Source organism: Crocuta crocuta, unplaced genomic scaffold, assembly GCF_008692635.1.
Source record: "Crocuta crocuta isolate KB4526 unplaced genomic scaffold, BGI_CrCroc_1.0 scaffold180, whole genome shotgun sequence".
In the NCBI taxonomy this organism is placed as follows: Eukaryota; Metazoa; Chordata; class Mammalia; order Carnivora; family Hyaenidae; genus Crocuta; species Crocuta crocuta.
The window spans coordinates 3,651,332-3,675,506 of record NW_027527549.1 but is presented as its reverse complement, the minus strand read 5'-3'; the positions used below and the strand labels follow the sequence as shown (position 1 = coordinate 3,675,506).

At 49.9% G+C, this 24,175-nt stretch overlaps 1 protein-coding gene across 1 annotated transcript in view; it reads right to left on the bottom strand.

The window, feature by feature from the left end:
• Positions 1–24,175, bottom strand: part of PTGFRN (prostaglandin F2 receptor inhibitor) — a 65,759-nt gene that overhangs the window by 12,587 nt on the left and 28,997 nt on the right. The window contains exons 4-6 of the mRNA XM_077767843.1: positions 19,292–19,672; positions 6,992–7,417; positions 4,051–4,470 (exon numbers count right to left, since the gene is read on the bottom strand). Coding sequence (XP_077623969.1) covers positions 4,051–4,470; positions 6,992–7,417; positions 19,292–19,672 — 1,227 coding nt within the window. The remainder of the gene's footprint in view (positions 1–4,050; positions 4,471–6,991; positions 7,418–19,291; positions 19,673–24,175) is intronic.

Below are 24,175 nucleotides of genomic sequence, written 5' to 3'. Positions count from 1 at the left end.
GAGGAAGCAGATCACGAAACTGCACCTACAGCCTGATCTCAGTTATGAAGAAAACACGTTAAGAGAAGATTTCTAGGCAGACAGACAACACCAATTAACAGTGTCTGGTAGATTATGGGTAATTCTTCTCCTTCTTTCTACTTTATTGTATATTTAAATTTTTCTCTATTAAGGAGAAGAGCTTTCTTATTATCCTTTGTGAAAGGCCAAAACTTTGAACACCATAACATTTAATCCATATGTTCCCCTGACCACCACCCGACACTTTGGTTTAGTGAAATTCATGACTCAGCAGGGCCCCTTGGGAAACACTGTCCTCATACCAAGAGACAAGCGGCCCCAAACCAGGGGATAGAAAGGTGGGCACCAGGAAGGACCGCTGTCATCTGTATCTTATCGTGTGCCACTGATTTTCACGAAGCAAACACTCTTCAACATCAAGTTCAACATCAAGTCTGTGTTTGCTGAGAGCCCGTCGGGGTGAGGGCAGTGGGCTGGGTGCCTCTGATCGCAACTTCTCCTCATTCAACTGTGAATTGGCCATGATAACTCCGTGGATGAAATAAAACAAAAGTCTTAGCCAGTCTAAGACCGAAGCCAGTCTTCAACCTGGAAGTTACATTTTATCTGCTGTGCAGAGATTTAAAGAATTGAGAAACAGATTCAATACCCATTCCTCACCCAGGAATCCAAAAGATCTGATGTCTCCCTTCTTTCCCCTAACAGCTCTAGAGAAACAGCAAATAACAAATGTAAAACAAGACGGCATAAACTCCTATAGGGAGTAAAACAGATACAAGAATGAAAGACCAACGCCACATAATCCTCTGAATATCAACAGATATAGAAGAAGTATTTGACAACATTCAACATCTCTCATGGTAAAAAACAAAACAAAACAAAAAACAAAAAAACAGAAAAAAACAAAAAACTCAACAAACTGGTAATGAAGGGAAACTTCCCCAACTCTATAAAGGGCATCTAAGAAAAATCCACAGTTACAATGATTCCTAATGGTAAAAGACTGCAAACTTCCCTCAGTTCCTGATCCTAAGATCAGGAACGAGACAAGGATATCCTTGTACTACCATTCCACATTGTATTAGAGACGCTAGCCAGGGCAATTAGGCAAGAAGAAGAATCAGAAGGTTTACACACAAAAATTAACTGAAATGGATCATAGCGCTAAATGCTAAGAGCTGAAACTGTAAAACTATTAGAAGAAGGGAGAGCCACAAATCTTTACAACCCTGGATCAGAGAATGGTTACTTAGAGAAAACACCACAAACATAAGCAAAAAAAAGAAAACATAAATTGGACTTCATCAAATTTAAAAGCTTTCACAAAGTGAAAAGACTACCCACAGAAAGGGAGAAGCTATTTTTTTTTAATTAAAAAAAATTTTTTATGTTTATTTAATTTTGAGAGACAGAGAGTGAACAGGGGAGGGGCGGACAGAAATGGAGACATAGCATCGGAAGCAGGCTCCAGGCTCTGAGCTTTCAGCACAGAGCCCGACACGGGGCTTTAACCCACAAACCAAGAGATCATGACCTGAGGTGAAGTCGGAGGCCCAACCAACCGAGCCACCCAGGTGTCCCAGGGAGAAGGTATTTTTTAAACCAAAGGGCTTGTATCCAAGACCCTATGAAAAACTCGACTAATCAACAATAAAAAGATAACTCCATTTAAAAATCGGTAAACGAATCTGAACAGACATTTCTCCAAAGACTACACATATGACCAGTAACCACACGAAAGGATGCCTAACATCAGCAGTCATTAGGAAAATGCAGATTAAAGCACAATAAGATATTACCTGACACCCACCAGGTTGGCTCTGATAAAACAGATGGAGAATACCAGAGCAGGTGAGGGTGCGGAACACTGACCATCACACATCACTGGTGGGCATGTAAAACTGAGCAGCTGCTTTGGAAAACAATGTGGCAGTTCCTCAGAGTTAAAGAGAGCTACCATATGACCCAGCACCACTCCCAGGTGAGAAATGAACCCTTATGTCCATCCAAAAACGTGTACACTAATGTTTATGCCAGCATTAGTCACAGTGGCCGAAGAGTGGAAACAACCCAATGTCCGTCAACGGATGGATGAATGAATGTGGTACATCCACACAATGGAATACTGTTCAGCCATAAAAAGGAATGAAGTACTGGTGCACAGTGTAACATGGACGGACCTTGAAAGCACATAAGGTGAAAGAAGCCAGTTGCCAACGTCCACATACGTGATTCAATTTATGTGAAATGTCCAGAAGAGGCAACTCTATACAGACAGAAAGATTAGTGGTTGCCAGGAGCTGGGAGTGGGGAGCACAGACTAATGAGTACAGAGTTTCTTTCTGGAGTGATTAAAAATTCTAGAAAAGACTGTGGCAATGGCCCACAACTCTGTGAATATACTCAAAACTACTCAAGTGTACACTTTACATGAGTGCATTTTCCACTGTGTTAACTATAATTCAGTAAAGCTATTAATAAAAAAACAAACAAGCAAGGGCGCCTGGGTGGCTCAGTCGGTTAAGCGTCCAACTTTGGCTCAGGTCATGATCTCACGGTTCGTGGGTCCAAGCCCCGCGTCGGGCTCTGTGCTGACAGCTCAGAGCCTGGAGCCTGTTTCAGATTCTGTGTCTCCCTCCCTCTCTGACCCTCCCCTGCTCGCTCGCTCTATCTCTCAGAAATAAATTAATTAAAAACATTAAAAAAAACATTAAACTCACGAATGATGATCATTCACTTTGATACCCTAAACAAAACTGGGGATCAAAAACTTTTAAATAACCTACCTACTGAAACACACACACATACACAGAGATTTCAGAAGAGCTTCATGAATTGCACAGATGGAAAAGAAATGATTTCCTGAGACTACATCTCCATGCCATTAAAAAAAAAAAGTAGACCTTCCCACCTGGGAGCATAAAAACATCTTACTTTAACCAAAGATAAAATCCATTCAGAAACAGACACAAAAATGCCAGTGTTTTAACTGATCTACCCATACATGAATACCACCAATAACTATTCTTAACGAACTGGTGGACAGGTACATTCATCCCTACCACCCCAGCTCTGGTACCGCGATTAATTGATGGGAAATCTTTTTCTAGCCCCAAAGCAAGGGGAGGCATGAGGTCAGATGCTCTTCCCCTACGTGGAAATACTGCTCTGTTAAGTTGAACCAAAATGACACCCCATTACCCTCCGTCCTGTGGACCCCTAAAGACCCACTGAAGAGTGAAGGCCATGGGGCTGGATGCCAATGGGGTCTTGGCCCTGAACCTTGCACTTCCAGAAAGTCATTCATAACCCCTCTAGGGGTCCAGCTCCCTCCTCTCTTTGAACTCCACCGTGTTCTCTAAAGGATCTAAAATAGCTGAGTTTGGGTTCATCTATTTAAAAAATAAATAAAAAAGATCGTCTTTACACACAAAAATTTACACACGAATGTTCACAAGGAATATTCCTAATAGCCCAGCAACCGGAAACACCCAAATGGCCTTGAGCTGATAAACAGACAAACAAAACGTAGCATCTCCGTAAACTGGAATATTATTCAGCCACGAACATGAATGAAGTACCGATCCATGTCATGGATATCCTGGAAAATTAACAAGTAAGAATGCAGGCACACAAAAAAGAGAAAAATCCTATATCAAGGTGAAAGAAAGCAGGTGTGAAGACCATATATTATATTCCATTAATGGAAAGTGTCCAGAACAGGTTAAGTTTATAGAGATGCAAAGAAGACCGTGGTTGCTGAGAGGCTGGGGACTGAAGGGTGTCAGCTAAGGGGTACAGGCTTCCTTTGAGGTACATTTTGCTCTATAATCAACTGTGGTGACAGCTGCACAACACTGTGAATGTCCTGAAAGCCACTGAGCGAGGCCCTTTGAATGGGTGACCTAATTGGCACGTGAATTACACCTCAATAAAGAAAGGTGTTTTAAAACAACGATTCAGCCACCAGACCAAGATCCTAGGTCTCTCTCTAGCTCAGTCTGTGATTCAACAGGGGCCCCCGCTCACCTGCAGTCTGGAAGTCAATCTCGATAGGATTGGAGAGACTGGTTGCCGCTTCTCGCCACAGGCTGCCCCTGACAGGAGACCAGGCTGTCACCACGCAACGGTACAGCCCCGCGTCCGAGACCTGCGTCTGGTACATTCGATAGCGAAATTCGTCTTCCTGCACTTTCTCCAACACCACGCCATCCACCCGCGAGGCATCTGTCCAATTCTCCAGCTTCACCACAGAATCCTGGTCCAGGGAGATGATGTACTTGGTTTCGTTGGGGCTCGAGAGGTCCCCCACGGGCTTCTCGGCAGTGATGAGAACCGAGTAGCGCGGCGACTTAATATTCTTGGAAGATACTTTGCAAGTCATCTCAAATGTGTTTCCCGCAGCAAAGAAAGGCTTTGGCTGCCTGGCCTTCACCACAAGCACGGAATCTGGAATTAAGTACCAGAAAGAGGTGAGTTCTGGCTAAAACAGGTGGGTGTCTGAGAGTAGCACGACGGCAGCAGAACTGGAACTGACGCACAAACTGCCGCACACAGCCCTTAAGAAAATCTGGAAACTCGGAAAGGAAATCACGTGTGTCTGTAAGCAGGCTATAAGCCACCCCACTGGAAGCCAAACAGTCTGAAATGACTTCATGGGCATGAGGGAGACTGGGAGACTTCTGGTGCCTTCCAGGACAGGAGGCAGAGCTCACGCTTTGTGACCAGGGGGAGACGTGGTTGAGCCCAACACCCATATCGGGCTCTCGGCCACCCCAGGTGCCTCCCTTCCCCTAGGGTTCTGCAGGGCGGTGGAAAGTCTGCTTGGAGAAGCAGAGCAAGGAAGGAATGGGTTCTTTCTGTTTGATCACAGGATGGTCACGGTCAGAACAGACTAGGACGCAAGTGACTGGGACACCCACCTGTAGATCTAGTCCTGTCCACAGAGATACTGCTTTCACATTTTGAGCAAGTGTCCGTGGCTACACTCACTTTCGGTTTATGCACGTTCTTACCCCCCTGCTTCTCTGCGGAAAACGACATCCCTAAGCATATATATATTAGGAGTCATCATTATTACAACCGCTCAACAACTCGGGCACTTGGAAGGTACTTAAATATTTGTCGAACGGATGAATAAGCGAATTAAACACATTCTTTTTATCCCCTAATAAGATTATTAATTCTATAGTCTAGTCTAGCTAAACAAATGAAATTCTTATGTAGGGTTTTGGTGGGAGCAGGGTTCCACCGAACCTAGGAAGCAGGATGCGTGTGTCACGTAGGGCCTCTTCAGTATCACTGGTTCTCGGGATTCCACTGATTCTCCCGTGAGTCTGGTCATCCACTGATTAATTACACAAGTACGCAGGGCCTCCTGCGTTCCAGGGGATGCCATTGTAAACAAAGAATACGGAAAGCCCTCCCCTTACACGCTAGCGGAGGAAGACGAGCAAAATAAACAAGTATATACAGTATGGTTAGATGGGGCTCATGTCTGAGAGAACGAAGAAGAGCTAGCAAAGGAGGCTGAGAAGCAAGAGATGTGAGGGAGGAGGGAAGCCCAGCGAGGACAGTGTCCCACGGCCGAGCAAAAACCAAAGTATTTCTGGGAGGAGGGAGCGATCGCCTGCACTAGATCCTAAGCCAAGTAAGGTAACCAACGACTGGACTTTGCAGTATGTCAGTCTTAACATGAGGAATGGCGGCCAAAAGCTTGACCGGAGAAAGTGCTAGAAAGAACAGGGAGAGGGAAAACTGGAGACACCAAGAACAGACAAATGATATGCCTTGGCTATAAAATGAAAGAAAGAGCAGTGAGTGGGGGCCCAGGGGCTTGGGGGATGGAAAGATGGAGGGAGAAGTGAGATGAAAGTTACTTCAGAGGGGCACCGGGGTGACACTGTTAGGCACTGAACTCTTGATTTTGGCTCAGGTCATGATCTCACAGTTCGTGGTTTCATGCTCTGCATGGAGCCTGCTTGAGATTTTCTCTCTCTCTCTCTGGCACTCTCCCAGGTATGAACATGCACNACGGAGGGCTTTCGGTTATCACAACAGAGACAGTCTAGTGTAGGGTGTGAGTGTGGGAGGAAACGACCAAGCCAGGGGACACGGCGACTCTAGAAGAGGGCAGGGGACCGAGACAGAAAGGTTGATGATCTTCACCAGGCTACTCCACCCTGGCTGCACAGGAGAACTGGCCTGGCAGCAATTAAAACTTCCAAAGCCCAGGGGCGCCTGGGTGGCTCACTTCGGCTCAGGTCATGATCTCGCAGTCCGTGGGTTCGAGCCCCATGTTGGGCTCTGTGCCGACAGCTCAGAGCCTGGAGCCTGCTTCCGATTCTGTGTCTCTCCTCCCTCTGCCCCTCCCCGGCTCACACAGTCTTTCTCTGTCTCTCAATAATAAATAAACACTAAAACAATGTTCTTTTAAACTTTGAGTGCACTAGGTCCCAAGGCAGCCAGTGCTCTGAGCATCTAGGAGGAGGCGCAGCAGAGAAAATCGCTTCCCTCAAGCTCTTGTCCCCTCTCCCCAGAAACGATCTCTCCGAACGGATGCCTGACGCTCCAGGGGCCGGTGCAATGGCCTGTGGCCGCCCCTTCATCTGTGGCTCCGCAAACAAGTCTGCACCCAGCAGGAACTTGCAGGCACAAACACACCCCAAAGACCCAAGACCACCCCACAGAGCATGTGTCAAGGGCTGAGCCTCTGCACACTGCGGGCACCTATGAGACCGGTGTCTACCACCCACCAAGCCCCAGCTCTCCCGCTGGGACTGAGCCCCCTCAAGCATCAGCATCTTGAAGGGGTTCACGCTGCTGATAAATGCCAGAGCCGTCTGAGTTTGCATTTTCGGGGCTTTCGCGCGGAAAGTGAGCCTACAGGTAGACGGGGCACGTAAAAGCGCCCAGTGGGGATGATCTGGGGCCAAAACAGACCGTCAGTGAACAGGAACAAAGCGCCTACCTTCTGATGCCCAGAATATGTTGACAGGTTTGGAGAAGACATCCTTGCTCTTCACCCAGCTGTCGTTTCGCTGCTTGGTCCATGCGGACACCACACAGTAGTAATTGCCTCTGTCCTCCTCCGTGGTCCTTTGGATTCGGAAACTGAATGTGTCCGCACGCTCCTTAGAAAATATAAAGTCTCCGTCCTGAGCACGCTGCCGGCTCCTGTCTCCGTACCTCAGGGTCCAGTCCCCATTCATGACCGCAAGCAGCTCGCTGGCCACCAGGTCATCACTGCGCCGGCTGAGCCTGTAGTACCAGGACACCGTGAAGCGGACGCTGGCCTCCGAACCCTTCACGTCCACGATGCGGCACTCCAGCTCCGTGAGGTCGTCCGAAAACTCGGGGACCTTAGAAGCATTCAGGTACACCTGATAGTCCGGTTCTGAATGACAGAGAAGGGGGTCGGGGGCAAGGATAAATGAATTAGCAAAAAGAACGACACAAGGGCTACTCCAGTCCTGACCATCGAATGCCCACCGTCCCGACCACGGGGAAGGGAATCAGAGTCTTTGCACTGGAAAGGAAGGGTCCAGAAAGAGTCTGTTCTTGGAAAACTTGTACGACGCTACCGCCTGGGGAAACCTCCCAAGGCCAGAAGCCAAACGTCTGGCAATCAGTCTTGACCTTTCTGTAGGCTTGGGGGCTGACTCAGTTTCCTCAGGAGGTCAGTCTTCAGAGAAGGATCGGAGAGGCTCAGTGCTGACACTCTACCAAGGCTGTGCCTGGGAAAGCCAGCCCGCCAAGCCGTGCCGGCGGAGTTCCAAAGCACCGGCTGGAGCAGCGCGGGAAAACCCGGTCCCAAAGAACATTCCAGCCCTCGAGGCCGATCCCCACCCTGGCCTGGTTCCTGCCATCCTTGGCCAGGCCCCAAAGGCAAGGCCCTCAGGTCATCAGCTGCCCGGCAGACCCTCCTTTGCACTTTCCCGGTCCTCTGACTTTTTCTGCTCAATGTGTTCAGTCATCAGTAAAGACCCATCCTCGGGCCCCCACACAACACTCGTCACTGCCACCCAGAACTCTCCCGCACAATTCCCGCACGCGGCCAGCTCGTGGGACCCTGGCCCTGGGAAAGCCTGCCCTCCTGGGACCACTCCACTTCCCTGCAGGTGCACATTGTGTCGGGGGCAGGAGGGAAGCCGGCGCTCTCCTGGCATCCCCTAACCGCATCACAGCCTTATTCTCCCCTCGTGTGAAACCCCTCCTTCCTCGGAGGTTCTGTGCGCCCGTTTCAACCGTTTTCACAACTCCATGTTTCTGCCTCCGCTGGCCCCAAGGCATGCCCCCACGCTTGCCAAGGAACTGGTGTTAGAACCTCTCTGGGGCCTTCCGCCCCCCCGCCCCGGGTCATTCTCCCCGATCTGAGGTTCTCTGCCCCCACACCGTGTCACACCCCCGCACCATGTCACACTCCCGCACCATGTCACACCCCCACTCCGTGTCACACCACCACGGTCACCCACTGGCAGTGGTCCTCTCCTCCCAACCACCCTGCCAACTTCCACTCGTTCTCCATTGTAACCTCCCATGTCCCCCTCCTGGGGCCCCAGAGTGTGGCACCCTTTCTCCCGGTTCCCGTAAGCCGGGGAGGTACACTCATACAGCAGCGTCCCCGTCATTACCATTAATGAAGGTCCCATCCCCAAATGCCAAATACACAGCCTTGTATGCAGTAGGCACTCAATCAAGGTGTGCTGCCTGGCTTTTGGAGAAAGTTACCTTCCTCTCCTGTGGCATATGGCCCGCTAGGAAGAAGTGAATTCTCCCTAAATGGAACTTTCCGTCTGCTACAGCTCTCTTTATTCCCATTACCCCAATCAAACAGTTTTGCTTTATTTAACGTTGCTTTTATTTATGACTCATCCAGATGATAAACTGCTGGGGTCAAGGAGCTGTTCTTCTGTGATTTACACCTCTAGTAAAATGCGTCACATATGACTTCTCCAAGAATGATGCAGTGGCCAGGAAATGGAAAGAACTCAAAACCGTAATGCCATCAGATGTCCCCTTCGCAAGCCGTTAACTGCAAGGGAGGGTGGACCCTGCGGCACATACAGTTAAACCAAGGGTACCCGGGCCGGCGACAGGTGCCTGCCGTGCCGGGAAGGGGGTGCTGTGCAAACGGCATGGACTGCTAGAGTCACACAGCTGGGGGGCGTCCCACCTCCTGGGCAGAGGGCCAGCACCCCAAGCTGCCTCTGCGGTGACTCCACCTGCGCAATCAATACCGCCCAAATGCCTTTACTCCATGGCACGCGTCAGGCACGACCTTCCCAAATCATTCCACGTCCCAGGCTTCAGCTCCTGTCCTCCTGGGGGACCTGGCCACAGCTGCCTGATGGCAGACAGGACAGCCGGGCTCCCCTCATGTGGACTGGCCAGGTGTGTGCCAAGATGGCAGCCCTCCGTCAGGACTGACCTGGAAGCCACACCAGGAGGGCTCACGACACTGCATGAGTGGCCACTGCAGTCCTGGGCAAAGACCCTTCATTGTGTTTCCATGGTAACCGGAACAACAAACGGAGGGGAGTAAAGCGCAGTGGGGGAGAGGCGGGGACCTGGAGCCAGACTGTTTGACTCCTGGCTTGGCCACTACCTGCCATGTGCATGGACAGGTTACTTAACCTCTCTGGTGCCTCCGCTATTACAGAGAGAGTAACAGTTACTAGGTCACACAGCTGCTGTTGAGAATTAAGAGTTAAAATCTACCCGGTGCGCCTAGCTGGCTCAGTCAGTGGAGGGTGTGGCTCTTGATCTCAGGGTTGTAAGTTCGAGCCCCTCGACAGGTACAGAGATTATGTAAAGATAAAATGTTTTTTTTTAAAGCGTTAAAATAAATATAACAGTGCTTTAACTGATGCCTGGCACGTGTGTGTATGTATACACACACACACGCACACACACACACATACAGACATATGTGTATATTTGTGAACTACCGTTCACCATTCCCATTTCATGTCTGAGGAAGCAGAGCTTTAAAGAGGTCAGTCACGTGCCCACACAGCTCAAAAGTGGGACTTGAACCCAGGGCCATATCCCATCTATGACCATTCAAGAACAGCCTCACCTCTGGGATGAACCAAGTTCCCTGTTCTCTAAACTATTTTCTCACTACCACGGCCTAGCGCGATGAACTGTACCCCAGGGAATGCCGTGACTGGCAATGACACTGGTGTGGCACTGTCACCAGGAATCTCACCCAGAGAGGCAGCTCCCCGCCATGGGGCGTAACCCAAGCCTGGACGAGCGGCACCATCCAAATGGCCACGAAGCAACCTGTTGGATTTTTCTTCTGTTTCCTTATCAGTTACCAGCTCTTAACAATAAGCCCTTTAGTCCTTCATGGATTTCTTCCTTCCCTTGAGCAAATTCCCCCAAAGAGGCGTGTTGAAAAGAAAGGCTGTTATTAAAATTACCACGAAAGATGGTAGCAAAGCAGACACCAGTCGTCAGACCACGAGGCACATGGAGAAGGTGGGCAAAACTCGCTCCCGTGCTGACCCAGCAGAGCAGCTCTCTTTCCGGCTCCTCCTGAAGCACCGGCCCCAGCCCAGCTGCCCCCCAGCACGTTCCCCGGATCCTGGAACCCCGTCACTCCCCTGGGTTCCTCCTTAGGCTCAGACCCTAACACTCGCACAGAGCTGGCTTCCAAGCATCTCAGGGGCGTGTTTCCATGACACGGACAGCGTACCACACTGGTACCATCACCTCGCTCCCCACCTGCCTCTGCCAATGCACACACGCACACACATACACACATACACACAAGTGCGGGCACACACACATGCACGCAAATATATAGCACACATGCTTGTACATGCACACGAGCACACACATGCACAAGCTATTCACACCCACACTCATACATGCATGAACACATGTACACAACCACACACTGGCACATGTGTGTACACAGACATGCGTGCACATACACAAGCACATTCATGCACAAACATGCGTGCACACGGCACGTATTCATACATGTTACACACCTGTAAACATTCACATGCATACATGCACACACTCATACATGTGTGCACGAACACACACATGCAAGCACACATTCATACGCATACACTTGTACACACGCACATATATAAACACACATTCATACACACTTGTACACACGCGAAGACATAAGCACACATTCAGTCACACGCATGCACATGCAGACATAAGCACACTCACACTCGTACACACATGCATGCTCACGAAGACATAAGCACACATTCATAGTCATGCACATGCAGACGTAAGCACACACACACAATGTAAGCACATACTCACACACTCATCCACACGTACATAAGCACAGATTCACACACTCGTACACACACACATGCACGTGCAGATGTAAACACACACACACACACACACACACACACACCGCTGACCCACTCCAGGCTTGGCCAGCTCCTCCTCCTAACCTCCCAATTACTGTTCCTGCTGCCACACCCACCATTCGCTCTCCAGGTCACCTCTGCTTAAGACGTGTGCCATGTCCCACTCCCCACTCCGAGGGTCCCTAAGTCTCACACTGCTGCATTCCAGCACCTGCACACAGTAGGTGCTCTATAAATATCTGTGAACAAAAGTGGGAACCTCATGAGCACCAGCCTCATCCCGGCCCTCTCTGCCTCCAGCTAAGGCCATTATGATAACCTCCCAACCTACCTCCCGGCCGACACAGTTATCAGGCTGTCTGGGTGCTAAACCTCCCACGGCTTTTCTTCTCGCGTCCAGAGTGAAGAGTGCACTCCCTGGCCTGGCACGCGAGGCGCTGGTGAGTGTGAGCCTACGCCGCCGGTCCAGCCTCCTCGCCTGCAGCCTCCTGACATACATTCTGCTCTCCACTGGGATGGCCTCTGCACGCCCTGACCTCCGCCTATGCCCCCAGGCTGTCGGCCTCCCTCCTGCCATCCCGCTGCCTCAACACCTGCGACACCTGCTGGGGCAGGACACCTGCTAGGGCAGGCAACCGTTGAATAGAGACATAGAGAATGAACAGCGTCTCCCGTTCCACTCCACCCCCACCTCCAAGGGAATCAGCTTAAACCCGATGGAGCCGAACACAGACCAGGCAGGGCACAGCGGGGCACAGCGCGTGCAAGTCTAGTTCAGCGACAGGAGACTCACGTTGACTGCTTGGTCTCCTTCGCTGTTAGGACTGAATCTTAGGCCCCCAAACGGGAGGGCCCTACTGCAAAGATGAACAAAACTAGGTGGGTACTTGGCTTGTGAACTTGTAAGGCGCAGGTGCCAGTGATTTAAGGGGTGTTTCAAGGCCATGGGAACTGGCCACCAGCCTTTCAGGTCGACTTTGGACTTGGACTCCTGGAGGAGACATGGATCTGCTGTCAGGATGGTGGGAGTACAGGTGGGCTTTTCTTTCACTTTTGTTTTGGGGCATGGGTAGAAACGTTCCTTTTTTGTTGTTTTGCAATTTTATTTTTTTTATGTTTTATTTATTTCTGACAGAGAGAGAGACAGTGTGAGCAGAGGAGGGTCAGAGAGAGAGGGAGACACAGAATCCAAAGCAGGCTCCAGGCTCCGAGCTGTCAGCACAGAGCCTGACGCAGGGCCTGAACCCACGAACCACAAGATCATGACCTGAGCCGAAGTTGAACACTTAACCGATGGAGCCATCCAGGCAACCCTGTTGTTTTACAATTTTAAACCTGGCCTGCGGAGACTGTGCGGGTCCCCTGAACTCCATCACGAACATACGTCTTCTGTGTAACCTACGAACCCTCCCTACCGGAGAACGCCTGCTTTAAATTCACCTGTCATGGCTGTACTTCCTGCTCAACAAACCTTCAGAGACCCAACACCCACCAGGGTCCCCGTTCTCTAAGGCTTTTATCCGCACACTGCCTTGAACTTTGATTTTTATTGTATGTACGTCTTACGGACCTTCCGTAGGACTCTTCCCGGGGTCAGGGAGCACCTACCTCTTTCCTCCGTACGTGTCACGCACGAAGTGCCACGCACATCAAAGATATTAAAACACCTGCTGAATCGGAATACATTTAATATTTTGCAGAAAAATGCTCATTTGTGGGGGCATAAGCGTTTCACTCCTGATTTATCTTGCTTGATCTCATCAAGAAATCGGCTAAGAAGGCAATGGTGGTTATGTTTTAAAAAATGCTTATCTGTTGGGGCGCCTGGGTGGCTTAGTCAGTTAAGCGTCCGACTTTCACTTAGGTCACGATCTCGCGGTTCGTGGGTTCGAGCCCCGTGTCGGGCTCTGTGCTGACTGCCAGCTCGGAGCCTGGAGCCTGTTTCAGAGTCTGTATCTCCCTCTCTCTCTAACCCTCCCCTGCTCACGCTGTGTCTCTCTCTCTCTCTCTCCTAGAAATAAATAAAAATATTTTTAAAAAAAATGCTTATCTGTTAAGGTTGCACACTAAAGTACTTAAGGTCAAAATGACATTGGATGTGCTTTAAAGTGTGGGATATGCTTTAAATTCTTCCAGAAAAAGTGTGTGTGTGTGTGTGTGTGTGTCTGTCTGTCTGTCTGTCATCTGTCTGTCTGCAAGAGTGAAGAGAGACCAAATACAATTAGCATGATACTGGTGATGACTGAAGTTGACGGCTCTTTCCACTTCCGTATAAGTTTCTTTTTACATTGATATTCCAAAAAGTTAAAAAATTAACAAACAACTGCCCCACTCTGTAAGCCCTTGCACGGAATATGGAGGCCAGCCTAAGCATGACATCATCACTTCCATTCTTAGAAGCAAGGATCTGCTCCCTAATCTGGCTCCAGGAAGCTGTCCGCTCATACACACACTCCCTCCCCCCGAAGCTACAGTCTCTAATAGTCTCCCCACCCCCTGCCCAAAGAAAGACTTGGTTTTTTCAATGCATGTCACTGAACTCCCTTGTCACAGCTTTCGAAAACAATGAGAGGCCGTCAGAAGCCTCGGCTAATTTATTAAAGCAGGTAATTTGTGCCTACTGTGCGTAGGGCCTGCACTGGACGTTTTCACACAGATTGCCTTCTTTTTCTCTGACAATAATTACATAGCGATGGTGTTATTATACTTGTTTTACAACGACGATCACAGCAGCTAGTACTGAGGACTTTCTATACGCCATGTGCCGTGCTATACACTTTTCCTTGCATTCTTGCTTTATCTTAACCTTATGAAGATAGGTACTATGGGGGGAAAAAAAAAACGCAAGGCAAAACCCAAAGCTCAGAGGTGTTATGTAGGAAGCCTCGGGTCTTACACCGCATGTGTGAGCAGAATCATAGCCTGGCTCCCACCAGAACCAAAGTGCGCAAACTCCTTACACACCCGATTGTTCACACTTTCTCAAAGCCTGCCACATCCCAGAAGATGAGGGCGGTACTCAGAGCCAAGGCACGAATCCTGAACCACGTGTGACAGGGTACCTGCTTTGAAGCCTCGTGAACTTGGGAGAGCTAAGCAGATGAGCAGACCGCATGCACAAGTTAGAGGGGACGCGAGACGCTCCGGAGCGCCCTGGCTTCTGCCGACGCCAGTTCTACTCCCTTAAGCTGCGCAGGTTCCATGCGGGCAGCGGACAGGTTGACTAATTGTCAGAGTTGCCACTCTCATCATCTGCGTAACACACATTCTCCAAGGCTTAAACAGTCTATAAAAACCTGTTGTTTGGGGGAGGCCCTTTACCCCACCTTAGCAGACCCATTAGTATGAGGTTGTTTTCAAGCGTTAGCCATTTCAGAGAAAAGAGTAGCAACATTTGGAGGAACTTTCTTCATCCTCGTCACTGATCCCAGAGAAGAAAGAGGGAGCTGCCGGGTTTGGGAGCAGGGGCAGGAAAGGGGCTGGTGTGGTCAGCTCGATCCCCTCCCCTCGGGATCAGCCGCCTCTGGGACACACATCCTCCGTCCCTCCGTGCCCTGAGACACTCCTATGTCTTGCTTGGTAAAGAACCTGGTGCGCAAGAGCATGTTACATAGTGACCCTCCCTTCCCCCAACACCAGTAAATCCTCGTTACGGCTGTCCAGAGAAGGTAGAGAGGACTTGAGTGCCAGGCACCTGCTAAGCACTTCATACGTGGCATTCCACGAAGCCTAGAAAACCAAAGCCTAAAAACCTCCATCGACACACCCAAGATAAGATGCTTAGGAAGTGGTGGCTCGCATCCCCACTCTCCAGCACTGGCCCACGTGAGACTGGCCCTCAGAGATAACCCTGGCCAGAGAGCTGATAACGGCTGCCCATTAGGTTCTGCAGATCTGCATCTTATCTCCTGCGGATGGCACGGAGCTCTGAAGTCTCTACCAAGTACTGAGCAGATCAGCAGCTCCCTTTAAAGGAAAAGAATCACCTTCCTCGCTGGCACTCTGCTGGAAGAGGGGACAGTCCTCTGGTGGGGAAGAATGCAAATCAGGTTCTCGACACTGAAAAGCCCAGCTCGGCTCTGCCTCCCCGTTCTTGGAGCCAAAACCCGCGGAACGCCCTCCAATTAACGCCACAGAAGTCTGGTACTTTGGGCAGAGAGCTCAACCATAAACTGATTGGGATCCAACTCGTGCCAAAGGCTCATTTCAGACATCTGACTGCAGGGAGAGATGGCCCACTATGCAGATTAACCCGCCATTCCTCCAGATTTCTCTAGTTTTAGCCATACCCCAAATTAGGTCAACACAAAACGACATTTGTCCTTCATAGTAACAGCGTCCTACAGAAACCCTTCACACACACTTAAGATTTACGCCCTCTGCTTTTACAGAGTGGATATGAGAAACATCCATTTAAACAATCACTCAGGGCCTTTCATAAAGGAACAGTTGAAAGCACTGTCCATTACAGTCTCCAGTGCCCTTACATAAAAAAGCACATGAATGCAGTGCCGACAGAAAGTTCGGCTCTCTCTGGTTTCCTTCAGCAGAGGTGAACTGTACCATCGCATTTCCTTTTGCGGCAACGCTTCAAAACTTCAGAAGAAAATGCAGCGCTCAAGTGCAGCTCACTAATGGAACCCAACCACCTTGCGATATCTAGTCTTTGATTTGTTTCTTACCCCTTTTGATCTTGATTTTATTTTTATGTCTCCTGCGTTAAATCTGGCTTCATTTTGCAAGCCAACTTAAATCCTTTTTTTTCCCCTCCTTCAAAAGTAGGACATCAATCCTAAGTAAAAGAGGCTTTTTCTTACCCTCTGCAGAATCATCACAGCCCTCCTGGCAGCTGCAAGTGCTCCTGGACTCACCAGACCCGCGCACATCGCTGCCCTGGAGTCTGGTCAACACAATGGAATGTACGAGACAAGTAGACCCCAATCAGCCTCAAGTCCCTCCTCTCTGCTCACTGCACCAACCCCAAGCAAGAACGGCCCAGCTTTTAAGACTTCACACTCTAGAGTTTCAGAAGGAAAGCTGATTCCCAAAGTCCAGAATGTTTCCACATAAGATGACAATACTTGGGGGCGGGGGGAGGGAAGGAGGGGCGCCTGAGGGGCTCAGTTGGTTAAGCATCTGACTTCTGCCCAGGTCATGGTCTCGCGGTTCATGGGTTTGGGCCCCATGTCGGGCTCTGTGCTGACAGCTCAGAGCCTGGAGCCTGTTTCCCATTCTGTGTTTCCCTCTCTCTGACCCTCCCCCACTCATGATGTCTCTCTCTCTCTCTCTCCCCCCCCCCTCTCAAAACTGAATAAATGTTTTTTTAAAAATGAAAAAGAAATGAACCCTGGGGAGGCCTTCCCTAATCCCTGACCCTCAAAATCATAACCAAAATAAAAATCAGTGGTTTTCAGATGGGAATAGGGGCACTACCTCACTCACAAGGTTACTGTAGGGACCAAATATTTAATGCCTGTAAAGCCCATAGCCCAGTGCCCGGTGTATGTAAGTGTTTGGTAAATGGTGATTATTATTTTTAATCTGTCAAGTAGCAAAACTGAAAGTTCTGCGTCACACCTGCCTAGGGAACCAACTTTCACAAGAACCCTTCTGTGACAGCATTCCATGGTCACGTCACATCAGATGGCCTACATAAACGAGTCCTTGGCAGGTGGCCCGTCTTCCTATTTTTCTTGGCCACCTCTCAGTCACCTCCAACAGGCCCCAAGGTGCATGCGGTAAGGTCCCACATGCATGCACATACATGGTGAATATCTAGAGATAACCCTATAGTGTCAGGCCAGGCGCCTCTGTCTCTGGGCAGAGTCCAAATGGGAGGTCCCGGAGAAGGGTCTGCTGCTGTGCTCATGCCCGACTCACCCCTGATAAGTGTCCCAGCAGCTGTAACGCAGTGAGTCACAGTCACGGGGAAAGAGGAGGAGATTTAAGAGGGAGAAAGAGAACACAGGCGGCTTTTCTACCACTTACACCCCGCCCGAGAGTTACCCTCGCACAAATATCTCGGAACATTCTGTAAGCTGGACATGACTGCTTTCTTTGCAAGTCTTATTTCCCTATGCACACACTTTAACCCTGTCCACGTTTATCCATCTGTTCAGCCAGTGCTTCCCGAGTGCCCCCCATGTATGTGCAGAGTGCCATGTGAAGTGGGGGTTCTGCAAACATTCCCTCGGTCAGCATGAGGGTGATGGCATTCCGGACGGCGGTGCTGGCGCTCTGCGGGGAACGCAAACAACTGGACCCTTGGGATAATAGCGGAGCCTTTCCCCACCATTTAGTCTCTCTACTTCTTCTCGCTCTCTGGAGGACACAGCCACCAACAAATCCTTTCCACTTAAAAGGAGCCCGTTCCTTCCCGGAGCAGCCCTCCTGCTTTCTGACAGTCTCTGCATCTCCCACGGGCGATGCCGGGATCAGTGCACCAGCACTTCAAAGGGGCCNCCAAGTGTCGGTGCTGGGATTTGACAGCAGCACACAATGCACCGAGGATCAGAGCCGGGAGACAAATTCAGCTCCAGAGATGAAAAATCTTTCGGCACTGACAACATCTGTTTTATTTTGAAGGTTGCTAAGGAAGAGTTCGGGCTGGGCCGACATTGTTGCAGTTCAGTACTTCACAGTGAGGCTCTCGCACAGGGTTCAGACGGCAGGAAGAGAAGCTCGCCAGAGAAACCTGCTCCTTCCACCTCACAGATATCAAAGGATCGCTTTGCTACTGGGGATGATTAGCACCCTGCCCGGTCTCACTCTGAATCGGCCATACCTTCTGCTCCCTCTGATGCCTCGTCCTCTCCCTGCACAACTCCCCCCCGCTCCCCCCGGCCCACTTGCCGACTCCCCCTCTCTGCCAAACGAATTAGGAAGGAACGGACAGTGAATGTGCCGCTGACCCAGGAGATGTTTTTGCACGGAGCCGTGGAAGAGGTAAGTGCGGGATGGGGGTCACAGAGGGAAGGTGCTTAGCATCAGACAGCAGAGGGAACGATTTCCGGGCCTTTACAGATCTGGTTGACCTCCTGACAATCACAGCGATGCCCGATGCCTGCATCAGGCTCAGAACAGCCAGGGGCCGGCAGAGAGCTCACGTCCAAAACAGAAGAGTCTGAAGCCGGTCCCCAGCTGCGGAGTGGTGCACCCCAGGAGTGGTGCACCCCAATCTCTGCTCACTCTCCCCCCCTCCCCCACCCACTGAAGCATCCCTGTAATTAATTACAAGAGAGTAACAAAAATGAGGAAAGTCAGCCCTGGGGGCAGGGGGAGGAGGGCAAGCATGTAGGAAAATAAGAGGTGGGGAAGATAAGAGGGGCAAAACAGAGGAGGGCACGATGATTTCACATACGTGCCAAGTCGTTATACAGGGAGGGTCAAGGTGGCCAACAGGGAGAACCATGGGGACTCGCAGCCAGGGAGAGAACCCACCAGAAGAGCCCAGGGAGCAGGAAGGCCCTTCCACTGCATTGGCATCTGCAAATAACATCATTTTGGGATTCCAGGGCATTCAGTGAAAAAAAAAAAAAGTGCATTCCATTTTCCGAAGGAATTCTCTTTTTGCTCTGGGCTTTAGGGAAGCGCCAGCTCCTGCCAGAGACTATAGGAAAAGGAAAGGAAGAAGGCAGTGTTCTGACTCAAGGAAGATCCATTTCAAAGAGCCCTTCGGCAGGGACGGCCCTGCAAATCTCGACAACAAAAGGAAACTATGTACATTTGCCTTGCCTGCCAGATTCTATTTCAGCCTACTTTACCTCCCTTGCCCCCACCCTGGGGTCTATCCTGGCTAAAGTGTGCTCGTCCGGATGGAAAGAATACCAAGATCATGCAAAAGGCGCAGCGCCCTAACTCACCCCCATATCCCAGGGGAGGCAAAGAGCCACCCCGCCCTCCCTGCCACTCACCTAGCCAGGTCACGTCCACGCTGGCCGGGGCAGACCTGGCCTCTGCCACCTTGTGCCAGCTCCTGTTGTGTCCGGGTGCCCAGAGCGCCACATGGCAGAAATAGTAGCCGGAGTTTTCTTTGCTAACGTCCCGAACCAGTAAATGGTAGGACCGTGCGTCCACGTGACTCAAGGCCACGTGGGGGGAGCTGTGCACGAGGGAGTCCCGGTCCAGCCGCGCCAGCACGAGGGAGCCAGGCAGAGTGCTGTCAGGCGTCCTGCTGAAGTACCACGTCACCTCGGGCCGGACGTCATCTGTTCGGTCCGTGGTGATGTTGCAGCTCAGGCCCAGCTCCTTCCCTTCTGCCACAGACACGTTCCGGGCCACGGTCGCTCGCAGAACTTGAAAATGAAAAAAACAAATACATCTAGATAAACAGGGTTACATTTGCCCCTCCCCACTCTAGATCCTCTCTCTCTCTCTTTTTTTTCAATGTTTATTTTGAGACATAGAGTGCATGTGCAAGACAGGCAGACACAAAGAGACGCCGGAAGGGAGGGTTCCAGCCAGGCTCTGGCTGACAGCACAAAGCCCAACGTGGGGCTCGAACTCATGAACAGGAGATCACGACCAGAGCCGAAGTTGGATGCTCAGCCGACTGAGCCACTCAGGTACCCCTAGGTCCCCTCCTTTTAGGTTCTTATTTACAGCATTAAAGTGAGAAGGCTCTGGGGTGCCTGGGTGGCTCAGTCGGTTAAGCGACCCACTTTGGCTCAGGTCATGATCTCACGGTTCGTGGGTTCAAGCCTGAGCCTGTTTCAGATTCTGTGTCTCCCTCTCTCTCTGCCCCTTCCCCAATCATGCTTTGTCTCTCAAAAAATAAATAAATGTTTAAAAAAAAATTTTTTTAAAGTGAGAGGGCTCTGTGTGATTGTAAGTGAGCGAGAAATATTTGCTGAAAAAATTAAGGAACTAGAACACCTTTCTTTTCATTCCGTGAAAACAGTAACAGCAGCAAACACTTAATACACTTACTATATGCCAGGCACTGTTTTGAGGGCCTCATAAATATTAACCTTCAGGGGCGTCTGGGTGGCTCAGTCGGTTAAGCGTCTGACTTTGGCTCAGGTCATGATCTCACGGTTCGTGGGTTTGAGCCCTGCGTCGGGCTCTGTGCTGACAGCCAACTCAGAGCCCAGAGCCCGTTTCAGATTCTGTATCTCCTGTCTCTCTGACCCTCCCCTGCTTGCGCGCGCTCTCTCTCTCTCTCAGAAATAAATAAAACATGAAAAAAATTATTTTTTAAAATATTAACCTTCAAGACAATCCTAGGAGCTAAGTACTAGTATCATCTCCCTTTTACTGATAAGGAAATGGAAGCACAGAGAAGTAAGCTGCCCAAGGTCACATAGGGACCATTTGAAAAGAAGTCAGAACATCACAAAACTACAATTACAGTTTCTCCATGTGCATGATAAAACGCGGGGGGATTTTACAGAGAAAGGACAGCTCAGTGCTGACTGGCTTATAGAACTAGTTAGGGACTAGGGGCTTGGGGTTGGAGGCTGGAGGGCAAGGGGTAAGGGCAGACCCACCTTCTGGGTACAACAGGAAACATCCTCAACAGAAGGACCAGGAGAGTGAACCCAGACCATATGCCTTATGAGTCAAGTCTTCAAAACACAGTGACTTAGAGCAGCACTCATTCCGTGAGCGCCACGACTTCTGGACTCTCCACACCACTGCCCTCTCCCACGAGTGTAGGTAATTAAAAGCAGACTATATTTAGGTGAAGCATTGAAGTATTTGGGGTCACAGTCTCAAAACAGATCTGGTTTCAGCNCGCTGACAAAGCTTTTTACATGAAAACATTTCACTTTATTCAAGCATTTGTTTGTGTGTTTTTAAAGAAGTTGAACATCTGTAATCAGAATAGAAAAACATTCGATTCCTTGTAATGCTCTGGGAACAACTGCCTCAATGAGAAATAGCTAACGCCTCCCAGGGGGTTCAAGTGCAGGTGTAGCCCTGGTCTTCCAGCAAGGAAGCGGCATCAACTGCTATCCTGAGTAAGCTCGGCGACCAAGGCTGGTGCCTCGCTCAGAAAAGGCCCCACCCCAAAGCCCATGCCCTTTGGAGTCGATGGTTTTCACAGGAGTATTTCCAAAGCCTGACGACACTTCCAACAACCATCTCAGGCCACGTTCAAGACCCACCTTGACGGAGACGGAAAATGAAGTGGGTACAATATTATAAAAGGGTATTTAGAAGTCGAATTTCACATCCTCCAAATTTTTCCTCCTCCTTCACCTCCTGAACGGGACCAAAAGGAATTGGAGGGCATCTTTGGAGAGGAGTCAGTACGGAAAGTTCTGCTCTGAGCCTGTGCTGTGGTGAACAGCCCCACGTTCAAGGCCAGTGGTCAGAGACCCTGGAATGCTGCCGGCAATCCTCTGTGCGGCTGGAGGCAAAAAAGGAGGCTCAGGAGAGAGCCACGGGAGAGAAGCAGGGGGTAAACACACAGCTGTGGACTGCACGTATGGAGACAACAGATTCTTAGCTTTAGGAATATCGGCAGAAACCTCTCTTCAACTGAATAGTTCACTTCGTAATTTTCTCTCTGCAAGTTGCTAAATAGCTTGTCACATCACTAACCATTGTTCCCTGTATGTTCTGGATGGGGGGGAGGGGTTCACAGCTGGGAGACAGGATAGAGCTGGCTAAAGAAAAAGAATAATTTCTGAAGACTCGTAATGCAGGGGGATACCTCAAAGTCTGTGGTGGTGAAGCTTTCTCTGGTTGGACAGAACTGATCCTTTTTTTTTTTTTTTTAACTAATTTCTTCCTGAAATACAGCATCTCTGTACATTACAAAACTAAGCAACAAACCGCCATAGCATTATCTGTCTCTGGGACTTGGCCCCAGTAGAAGTCACAGATATTTTCTGGGTCTCTGGGTGGCTCAGTCAGTTAAGCGTCCAAGTCTTGATCTTGGCTCAGGTCATGATCTCACAGTTTTTGAGATCAAGCCCCGCGTTGGGCTCTGCGCTATCAGCTTGGGACTCTCTCTACCCTGCCCCGGTTCCCATGCATGTGCACATGCCTGATCTCTCTTGCTCTCAAAAAAAAAAAAAAAAACCCACAGGTATTTTCAAATGACATAGCAGCTATTGTACATATCTTAAAAATACCATTTGCACCCACTGCTACTTGGAAATTACAGTAGTTCTGAAGCCTGCCACTCACTACACGTTACTTAAGGAATGAATAAAGCACAATATTACTGCATAATAAATTTGTCTTAAAATATTGATAACTACTTCAATATAATTGTTTTTCTTTGTCATCTCAAATATGTGTTTNTGTTATATGGAAACCAACTTGACAATAAACTATTTGTAAAAAAACAAACAAAAAAACCCCCAAAATATGTGTTTTATAAATAAAAGCACACGAATTCTAAGAAAGCATCTGTGGACTGTCAAAAGGAGCCCATGGCACAAAATGTTTATAAACCTCCACCACCACCACCCAGGCTCAGGTGAGTGCCAGAGGCTAGTACAGAGAGGTTCAGAGTGTTCAAGTATTACACTAGCTCTTGGCTTGTTTGAAATAACAAATTCCTTCACAATGAGGCTCCTGCACAAAAAGATTACTTGTTGCAAATCTAAAACTCTTAATCCTTCCGCCCTGTGAGAACAGTGGGCTGAGACAGGCTGAACATCCCAGTTTCTTAGGACAGACTCCAGGCAGATCACTTCCTTAACGGAAGGTGACCTGACTCCATTTAGAAAGTGCTCTCTGCGTCCGGTGGAACCAAGCCTGACCACGATGGGTAGCACTCAGCGAGAGCACCTCCCACTTCCCTAAGGGCTGTGGTCACTCAGGAACCTCCGTCCTGCTTCTTAGCAAACCCAACTCCCATGCGGTGGTATGAATGCAGAGCACAGCGCTCAGCACCGTGCAGCTGGCGGAGGAGAAATGCCCGCCGTGTGCATGGCCTCCTGCTTCCCTGCCCATCTGAGCAGCCGCTCGTTCACACTTACACTGAGGAAACGAATCTGCCCGAGGTGCTCCCACCTCTCAAAGCAGATCTAAATGTGTTAGATTCCCAGAAAACCAAGGACAGACAGTCATCCATCCACAGCAAGGACCTCATCCTGAGATGGTCTCTGTACACTGTCTCTGTCAAGGCCGGAGGCTCTACGGGGCCTCCCAGAGGGGCCTGGGAACAGTCCTCAAGCCCCTCTGACCCCAGGGCCCAGACGGGGCTGATCACCTGGCAGGTTCAGTAATGCCTGTTGGACCCTGAGTCAACAACAGCTTATTTTTTCCTCTTACTTTTCTTTCCTTGTCATGGCTTTTTCTAAAACGTCTCTTGCACTTCCTACCTCTCCGGTAGGAATAGGAAAGGGTTTTTTAAAACAAAGGCTAGTTCACAGATGAGAGGGCACAGAACTTGGAGACCCAGGACCAGAGGCTTGTTCCAGGGCGATGGGTCATTCGAGGAATGAGAAGAGGCCGGGCCCTAGAGATGTCTCACCTCGCAGGGCACATCTGAGGGGGGCCCAGAGGATGCGCCAGTGATGGGACGTCTGCCCGGGAACTAGACACGCATCCCCCGCAGCTGTGCCGAACGGCGTATTCCAGAATTCAGGCAACACCCGAGCAAGATGAAGCCAAAGCACGATAAAGGGAGCGCGCTGGGGACAGCCTGGTCCCACAGCCCCTCCGAACACCAGGTAGGACCTCACCCTGACACTTCAAAGGACTTAAGCTTTCGGTCTACAAACTGTTGGTACTTTATGCAACCTGCACACAAATCCCGATGGGAGCAGCTGTGAAGCAAAACTACAGGCACCCAGCACAAACCAAATGCACCATCCCCCACTCCCACCCCCGCC